This window comes from Prinia subflava, chromosome 9 (genome assembly GCF_021018805.1).
Source record: "Prinia subflava isolate CZ2003 ecotype Zambia chromosome 9, Cam_Psub_1.2, whole genome shotgun sequence".
NCBI lineage: Eukaryota > Metazoa > Chordata > Aves > Passeriformes > Cisticolidae > Prinia > Prinia subflava.
The window spans coordinates 1,202,501-1,212,500 of NC_086255.1; the positions used below are offsets into that span (position 1 = coordinate 1,202,501).

At 43.2% G+C, this 10,000-nt stretch overlaps 1 protein-coding gene across 9 annotated transcripts in view; it reads left to right on the forward strand.

Moving 5' to 3' along the window:
- The window catches only part of EBF3 (EBF transcription factor 3), a 132,787-nt gene that overhangs the window by 79,383 nt on the left and 43,404 nt on the right, over positions 1-10,000 (forward strand). For 6 of the 9 annotated variants that reach the window (XM_063405082.1, XM_063405083.1, XM_063405090.1 and 3 more), the window contains 2 exons: positions 4,231-4,312; positions 7,224-7,368. In XM_063405082.1, the coding sequence (XP_063261152.1) occupies positions 4,231-4,312; positions 7,224-7,368 (227 nt within the window). The remainder of the gene's footprint in view (positions 1-4,230; positions 4,313-7,223; positions 7,369-10,000) is intronic. The other 3 variants (XM_063405088.1, XM_063405084.1, XM_063405086.1) reach the window with 1 other exon arrangement.

Consider the following 10,000-nt stretch of genomic DNA (forward strand, 5'->3'; position numbering starts at 1 on the left):
GAGCAGACCTGTCATATCTTAACAATTCTGTATTTTGTAGTACAGCGAGATCTCGAGTGCAGGCTTAATTGAACGACAAAACTGTGTACCTGGAATACAGATAAAAACAAAACAGAATTATTGGAGTACAACAAAATGCTGTCTGCAGGGCTGGCAAGGTTTTGTGTCCTCTGTCTGGTTTGACTGGATGTTGGGAAGATGTTACTGGATAAAGGGGTGGAAGCTCCTGCCACTGCAGGGTTCCTCTGACTTCCTTATGATCCCACCTCTCGCCAGTGCAGAGTTTGGCTCAGGGTGTTGTCACCAGGATGCTCAGACTCCATATCTGAAATAAAAAGAATGAAGCATTTACTTCCTGCTGAGGTTAGTTTGCATGAATGACGCTTCGGTTTGTGGTCTGGTGGAAACACATTTTATTAATGGTGTTTCTGGGGTGTAGTAGGTGGTTTTCTGCCACAAATATTCCTTGAGCCAAGCGGTATTTGAGTTGGACCAAACTGAAGCCACTGCTCGTGCTTATAGCACCAAGGATTTTCTTGCTTAGTGCTGAAATTTAAGTACAAAAGTCTTTCTGGTCTATTTGCTACAACACCTCCTCGCACAGAGGTTAAGAAGAGGTGAACAGGATGAAAAGGCACTTGCAGGGTTTAAAAAATCTTCTGTGGAAAAAAACCCCATCTTTCATTTCACAAGAAAAAAAGTCTCCAGTAGGTTGTTATGTGCATAAGGTGGAGGCTTAAGAGCAGCCACATTTGCAGACGAACTGCTTTTCCTCGCTTCTCCGAGACATGACATTTGTTCAGAAGATTAGCCAGGTTGTAATGTGTAGCATAATTGCACTGTGCGGATGTCCCAGAAGTGAAAACCTAATTGCTTGACAGGCCTATAACTTTGTGGTACTGCTCTCACCTTGTTAGGTCCTTTTCTGATGCGGTTCAAATGCAGGCTGGCCGCAGGTGTGCCTAATTTACCTCGCAACAGAACGTGTTGAGTTTAATTGCACAGTGGTTGTTAGGAAAAATTGGTGGGTGGAATATCAAGTGACTCACTGTATGCGGATGGCAGATGGGCGGCGAGAGGCATCAGAGCTAAGTGTATAGGTGAGGTGAGTTAATAAAAGATGTAAATTTTAGCTTAAAATAGTGGAGTCTCATGGAAGGTAATACATTTTAATTAAGAGGGTAGCAGGCCCCGTTCTAGCAGTGGGAAAAAATCAGAGCAAGGGGACATGGCAAAGACTGCATTTTTCTCCCTATCAGTATTTTAGGAGCAGCTTAGCCTGTTGGGGAAGGCTGTTTTGCAAGGCTGTTCTTATTAAAAAAGGCTAAAATTTCTGCTTGTGAAACAAAGAGGGAGAGCCAAACCTAGAAAGGCTTGAATTCTAATTCTTCTTTTGAAGTTTGATATGAGACCAAGCAGAGCTCTGCTCCTGGTCCTTGCTCTGCCACAGAGACCTCGTGGCTGGGGTGGCAGGGATGGGTTTGCAGTGCCCACAGTCCTTGGTGGCCAGCTGAGAGCAACCACCAAGTCAATCATCTCCTCCTGGCACGGAGGAACACCCTGCCAGGGAATGTGGTTTTTAACTTATGTCATCTCCCTCTGAAAAGCTTGTCCTGATGCCACCTGTGCTCCATGAACTCTGACAGCACAGAGTAAAGAGAGAAATAAAATATCTCAGCATCAAGGAATGTAGTGGAGCTGAAATGGGAGTGCTGCTTGTGTTCACTCCAGCCTGGCATCAATATTTAGCCCGGTGCTCAGAGCCATCCTAATAAACTTGATGATGTCTAATTTCACCAAGAGTGGCTCCTTTTCACCAAATAATTGAACAAATACCGGTTCCAGTTGATGTTTAGTGAAAGGGTGCTTAATGGCCCTTTTTCTTTGACAGGATGTGAGCTCTCTGTATAGAAACAATTCATCATGAATGCTTCACGCTAAAAACAATCCACGAGGAGCAATACTTAGCATTCCTAGTGCACAATTCATTGGAGAATTTCCGAGCAATTTACAAACATTAGCTCAATAAGCCTCACAACACCCATTCGATATCAGAAAAAAAAAAAAAAAAAAAGGAAAAAGATAAGATACTGCTCTTCAGCCTGGATGTGGCACTCAGGAGCTGTAGTGCTGGAGGCTGGTCCCAGCTCCTGGCTCCCCTGCACTGGGGGCTTCTGTGTGGAGCTGGGCATCAGCTGGGCCTGGCACAGACTCACAGTGTGGGTGGTGGAAGCTGTGCAGAACCAAACAGAGGTCTGACAGAAAGGATGTTACCTTTTAGAATAATAGAACCATGCAATGGTTTGGCTTGGAAGGGACCTCAAAGATGATCCAGGTCCAACCCTCTGCAATGGGCAGGGAACTTGGCCTATAATCAATTGATCTGGAGAGAATAAGTATCTCAAATAACCACAGCAACAACAAACCAAATTAACTCAAAACACACAAAAAAAAAACCCTCAAAAACACAGCACATAAAATTAAGGGGAACTTGTGACTAACACAGAGGCAAGTTTCATGGAGTTGCTGATAATATCCCTGCAACAGCATCCAGAAAACCTGAGCATCCGAGCTAGGAGATATGTCCTCCACCACAGAAATCCAGATCCTTTTCAGCTCGACAGCTGAAACCCCTTTACAGGTTTTGGGATAAGAAGTTTTAAAGAAATGTGCATTCAGCTGAACTGACAGCATCGATTTATTTATGCAGTTTCAGTAAACCTGGTTGTTTCCCTGCTTGCCTCTCTGATATGGGAGATTGCTCCTTCAGCACTCGTGTCCTGGGGTAACATCAGGGTGCTGCTCCAGGTTTAATGGAGAAGGTAGAGCTGGGATTAAAAGCACTGGTTTTTGATTTTGGGATGCTCCCAATAATGCTCCTGCATGACCTCTGAAGCCTCCCAGAAGTGAGAGAGATGTGGTGCAGCCACTGTTGTTCTTTCTGCTGGCCATGGCTGGGCCTTGTTGGGTGATAAAGGAGGAAAGGTGTTCCTGTCTTGCCTCCTGCCAGGAGTGCTCTTGGCACATGGAAACTCCTGTGAGGTGTGTGCAGCAAGAACAGCCCCAGTCACTTATGAAGGCTGACATGAGTGAATAGATCAAAGCTGTTCATATTCTGAATGTGAAAGCTCTGGCTGACCTCGCTGTCCAGCACGCACAAAGTTGGGCAGCACGAGCTGCTGCACTGGAGCATCTGAGGAACCCTGGGTGAGGAGAAAATCCTGAGCTTTGCTTGCCACTAGTGGTCAGTCATTAGCCAGGAAACCTAATTAAAACATGGTTTTAATATGAAAAATAAAACACGAGTGCATAAATAAAAAAGATGATGTCAGGCTGCTAAAGTCCTCCTGAGGATCCCGCAGTCCTGCAGGGCGGAGACTTCTCAGATCAGCTAGTGGAGGAGGGTGGCAGAGAGGAGTTTCCATCTTCCCAAGCTTTCCCCTTCCCTCAAAGTGCTCGCTGTGCTCCCCTGAGGCAGCGTGGCTGCAAGAACGGTTCATGGGGAGATGCCTGGATGATAAGGGTTAGTCCTAAATAATTGCTGGTTGTCACTCAGCAGAAATAAGCTGGATTTCGATCCCTGGGTGCAGCGACTCCTCACAGCTAAAGGCTGGCAAAGGTTGAAGAGGTCGTAAGACAGGGCCTAATTTGCCATGTTCCTTCCCTTTCAAAAACAATGAGGGAGCTGGGGCCTTGCCCGTGGGCAGATCCTGCCTGGATCTCCCTGGAGTCAGCAGGAGTTGGATCCAGTCCCTTTGAATAGCGAGAGTTTCCAAACCGGAGGCAAAGCCAAGTGTTTTTCAGAAGATTGATCATTACCTTTGGAATTTTTCGATGTAGAGGTCATTACTGCTAATATAAGTTGTGAAAAAAATGAAAAGTATTAAAAAAATAGAGACAAGTTCTCATCTGGTGTAAGTCATTGCCTTTGAAGTCAATGAGTCATTGAAATCAACTTTCCCACACCGAGCTAAGGATATGGCCTGGAGTCAATACATTTGTAGTTGTTGAAAAATTAAAAATATAAATTTGCCTTTCCTTGGCAATAATGTTCTGTTTATGACAGAGATCTTATGCTTTAAAATAAGTTCATTAATGAATAGGAAAGTAATATTTCACTACCAGTATTCTTTTGGGTATAACTATTTATGATTAAATTTTATTAAACTTTTCAAAAATTGGATTTACATTTTGATGAATCTAATAGATTTCAATTTTGTATTTTTATAGATTCTTTCTAAAGTTTTTCCTCAAGTGCAATCAGAACTGTTTGAAGAATGCAGGCAACCCACGAGACATGCGAAGATTCCAGGTACAGATCCCTCTAAATGCATAAATGATGTATAAAAGACTCGATTGCATCTTCATCTTGAACTTATGAAAAAACACAGTCAGTGCTTCCCCTCAGTGCTGTCCCAGTGCTTAAAGACATTGCTGTCAGTATTTTACATTCCCCCATTAATTGAAGTGCTGGTCCTGGAGTTCTGCAGTGGGCTGTAATGGATCAATGTTGGAGCAAGTGGCTCTTTCCTTAGGAATTATTTCCCTAGTTTCCCTCCCTACTATCACCTTGTGTTGTGGTGTGCTGTTTGTTCAGACCTGCAGGGTGTTTTCCAAACCAAGAAGACTGAGTAGTTTGATCTTCCTCTAAGAATGTGACTTTGGAACACCGGGAAGTTTGGAACTCACACTTCTCTGGTTCACAACTTGTACATCCAGCCCAACCCACAGATTTTTGTTTCAACTGTGTTAGAAAATGTTTAATACTTCACTTTCTCCTTACAGCTTTTGAGATATCCTGTGGTGAATCATAGCACTACAGAGAGGCAGCTGCTGGGATGGACAAATGATTTCCTCTGTATCTGGGGTCATTCGAAAGGCTCGTTAGGAAATAACTGCCTTTATTTCAAAATACTTCACAATGATTCATATTTGTTTCCAGCAATAAAGTAGTATTGAGATGTTCAGGACTTTCTCAGTTTGGAGAAGAATTACTTGTGGTTAAACTTGATAGCAAAACATGTGACATCTGTTTTCATGCACAGCCAACCAACCGGGGAAGCCAGCACCCCTGAGCCAGCCAACAGAAAAGATCTGTAGCTGGAAAAAAAAAAAATTCCTTCAAAACAATCGAGCCAGGCTTCCATTTTTCATGCATCTCAGCTTCACGTGGCATGGGTGATATTGATCCATCTGAACAGAACAGAAGGTCAAACCTGGAATGAGTGGAAATGTCCTCTTTGTCTCACTGATGACTAAATGAAGCATCAGTCACGAGTGATCTTGTGGTCGACAATGGAGCCAGTAGGCACTAGAAAGACTTTCCTGGGTCTCTTTAGCTAATCTCCCTGCCTCTCAGAAGGTTTAACTGGACTTAACAGGATGTCAGATCTTGAACAGTATTTTTACCTGGTTTCCCTGCCTCAGCACCTTTGTGGAGGTGCACTGCAGGAATGAGGCGATATAACAAAGCGTAGCACGTCGACTTTCTTTTGCTGAACTACAGGATTTTCCCTTGGTGGCTGACCTATATAGACATGACAGAACAAAAATAGTTGTCATTTTCATATACACCTTGCTCTGTCTCTTTAATACACCGTGTTCTAGGAACCAAACCCAGAAATCCTGGCTGGAAACCACGCTTGCACGTTTTGCAGTGTTTCTGGAAGTCTGGGAATCTCATTAAGAGTGAAAGAGGATAGCCCAGTGGCCTGGCAGCAGCTCTGTGGCCCAGCTGAGCGTGCAACCTCAGCACTCTCCCAAGTGGATGTTGACAGGAGGGAGAGTGTCCACTTGTGGGAGGAGGGATCTGGGGAAGCAGAGCAGCCTGGCAGAGAACTGGCCTCGGGCTGTTCTAAAGGGTACTGCAGATGGCTGTCTCCAAGGAGGCAGGAGACACAGAAAAGGTGCTGTGATAGCTGAGAGCTAATTACGGCTTGTGAATAAGAAACAGGATCAGAGGTGATCCAAAACATGGAAGCAGACAAGGATTTCCTTCTGATGCCTTGGACCAGCTCTGTGCCAAGGAGGCTCCCTGCTCCCCTTCCACTTGTGTTCGTTAAGTGCTTGGGCTTAGAAGCAGGGGGGAGAACCCTGCAATCACCTTTGTTATAACCAAAATGTAAATTAGTGTTAGGAGGACGATAAAACTGGTCCTACCTTTGGCCGCCCTCACCAGCCGGGTTGATAAGGTCTGACTTAGCCAGACCTGACTTTACGGGCTCTACTCACCCCAAAGGAAACGGGGTGAGTATGGCTTCCTTTAAAAACCCAGAACTGCAGCCAAGGCCCGTGCTGGAGTATTTAAATGAGATGCAAACGTCAGTCTGGGATAACAGTGCTCACCTCCGGAGCCGTGCTCCACACAAACAGCAGGTTCCCTCCCCGGCTGGTGCTTCCAGAAGGGTCCCAGCTCCGTTGTGGAGGTGTTTGCATGGAAGGTTGTGTATTTTGCATATGTTCCTTTGCCATTTTCCACCGAGAAGCAGCTGGAAGCCAAAGGAGGCCCTATCCATCATCTCTTCTATGGCCGGACTCTGAACCTGGACACAAGAATAGGAGCCTTTCACTCAAAAATAAAGGAGGAAATTCCATTGACATACCAGGGTCAATCACCATCCAAATGAACTTGAGAAGGGATACTTTTCATGGATTGAAAACACTTTCACTATTCATATTCAACTCGGCCTTTTCAGATGCAAAAAAGTTCATTATCAGACATTAAATGTAATTGTAAAACTGACCTGGAGATCATTTACTGAAGAAAAAAATGGGGAGTTACGACGGTTCCTGATTTATTAAGCTTTTTTTATTTGGAATCCTCACAACCCTTCATTTGAAGAGAGTCTCAAGTGAACAAATTTTAATTAGATAAACTATCTAATCAATATATCAACAGATCAATCAAAACAGCAGCTTTTAAAATGAGTGGCTAGAGGGGTGTTTCTGAAACTAATGGCTAGAAGAATATTTCCCTGAATTGAATTCATTTGTTAGCATAATAGGAGATTAAACTCTAATTAGTGTAGCAGGTTCTGAAGAGAAACAATTGTGAGTTAAAAATCACCAGTGGTCGCCACGTAAACAAAGATGTATTCAGAGATGTCATTCACTCGGTTTAAATAGAAACAGAAAAGTAACAGGATGTTGTTTTGTCTGACGAGACCCATTCCGGGGAAAATCTACGGGATTTTTGAAATGTGGGGTTTTGTTTTCTCTTCCAGGTTGTTGTATCAACAACAGTCAATGTGGATGGCCACGTGCTGGCTGTCTCAGACAACATGTTTGTACACAACAATTCCAAACACGGGAGGCGGGCTCGCCGCCTTGACCCCTCAGAAGGTACGGCCCCTTCTTATCTGGAAAATGGTAGGCACACATTTACATGTCCTTTTTTTTTATTTGCAATGCCTTTTTTTTATTTTATTATTTTTTTATTTCCCCTTTTTTTATATATTTCACCATACTTTGTGTTGAGACACCACTACACATTTACTTTTACATCATTTCTTCTCTCATCCATCAAAGCACCCATTAAAAAAAGTCCATTAGTATTTCTCAGCCCTTGTCAACAAGAACACAGACGCTTCTGAATTTGCTTCTGACTTCTTTCTTTATTTAATACTTACAGTTTTGCAGTCACAACCAATTTTTCATATTTTCCTATTTTATTCCTTCTCTTTTTTTTCTTTTTTGTTTTTTATTTCAGTCTTGTTTTGCTTGCAGCTTTTTCTTGCTCTTTAATTTGACTTGATTTTATTTTGGCTTGTCATATTCCTTGATCCAGAGGTACAGTCTCAGGTTATGTATGCAAGTTTAAGTGGATGGTAAAAACATGACCGAATCCGTAAAGAATTTACTGTGAGGTCAATTTCCTGTGCCTGGGCCTTACTGCAGATTACGGCAGGAGGGGGTTTGGATGAGAAAAACAGCATAAAATGTTTTTCTTCAGCCTGACTCGATGTGATTGACTTCTTGCCTGAACTGCTAAAAGAAGATAGGCTGAGATGAAGAGGAGAATGGAAAGTGTCTCTGGAAATCCAGAATTGTGAAATCCTATCTTTTTGGAGCCCATCAGCCCCTGAATCACTCACACACAATTGCAGCTGTGCCTGGACACATGCACACATGCATTTATTGTCCTGCAAAAACCAAAATAGTCATTTGGATTTAAATATCACCTTGTTTGGACTGTAAAATATACCAGTGAAGGGATGCAAACCAGCTCTCGGGGAACATCTATTTAATAAAATTAGGATAGGATAGGATAGGATAGGATAGGATAGGATAGGATAGGATAGGATAGGATAGGATAGGATAGGATAGGATAGGATAGGATAGGATAGGATAGGATACGAGAATTGGAATGGAATGGAATGGAATGGAATGGAATGGAATGGAATGGAATGGAATGGAATGGAATAGAATATTTTCAGTTAGAAAGATCATCCAGTCCAACTTCCTGAAGACTTTAGTGTTGCCCAGAATTGAAATGCATATTTAAATACCTTTAATTTTAATGCACCTTGAGTTCTGGAAGAGTTAGGTTCTCAAACCTGCTATGACCTGACGTGCTGGGCCACGCACACCACTTTCCATGGGACCCCTCTTGCGAGTTGTTACTAACACAGTGACAGGATCGTGGCTTTTTACACTAATAACATTAATTAGAGTGATAACAATACTAAGCTGCTAATACAATCATTGCCGTTTTACCTTTCAAATAGTCTTTACCAAGGGGCAGGGAGGGGAATGAACGAGGCTAGCCCCAACCATCGGAAGGAAAGGCGATCTAGACATCAAAAAATGGAAAGCCATTTACAAATCTGCCGCGGTCCGCACACACACACAACCCTAATTTGTTTTTCTGCATTAATAACTAAGGTATAAGAGACCAAAAATATAATAATTAAAGGTCGCCCTGAGCACCAGAGTCATTATGGTCTATGACGTATTGTTTATCTCTTTCATATGCGCGGAAAGTAGGTGTGTGTTTTGCCTAGCAACCGTCACTAATGAGGTTCACAATTAAGAAGGCTGAATCCTCTCCCCTCGTCCTCTCCTTCCCCAGAGAGCCAGAACTAGCAACATTATAGGTTCAAGTAAGCATGCTCAGCCCTGTGGTGTTAGGTTTTAGTCTAGGTCCAAATTCAGCCTCTTCTAATGAGCTATTATGATCTTAGCAAAATACGAGTATTTATTTTTGTAAGCTGCATGAAAAGAATTTGACTCTGAGCAGCAAATATCGCTTAGAAAAATAAAGGCCACTTTTCCATGCTACAGAAAATCTACATAAATGTCACTTACCAACAGCTCCTTTTCTTGGCGATACGGTAATTGATTTGCTTTCTTTAAATGTTAAAAAACACGGTGCCAAATCCTCTTTGCCTAACATCCCATAAATGCTCAGTCGAGTAAGCTGCACCGTTGCAAATGAATGTGAAAATCTGAACGGCTGCTCCTAAAAGTCCTACTTTCAATAACAATGATGGTAAGGAAGCAACTCATAGTAAAAAAACAGTGCTGGAACAGGGCGGCAGAGGATCCAGACCCATCGGAGGAGGGGATGGCAGGGCCAGAGTTCCACACACTCTGGAAGCTGGTGGGGTTCAGGAGATCTCAGCATCCTCATGAGCAGGGCCATGCTTTGAAAATGAGCTTCACCACCAGGTTCTGCTCCTGCTGAAATCACTACCCAACTTCCTGGGATTTTAGTGCACCCGGAGTAAGTTTCCGCCTCTCAAAATGGGAATGGTGTGACCTGTAAAGAAAATTCCGCGAATCCTGACCTGGCTTACTCTAATATCTTTGTTTCCTTCTGGTCAGAGTATGACCCTGGGTACCGATACCCTCCTAAAACGATGGGGTGGGTTTATGCCATGCTCCAAGTTCCTCGTGTCCCGGCACCTTCCTTGGCGAATGGAACGCTTTGCATTAGTAACACATTCTTTAAAGAAAAGTACCCGCTAAAAACCACGATATTTACTTCTCCGTAGCCTCT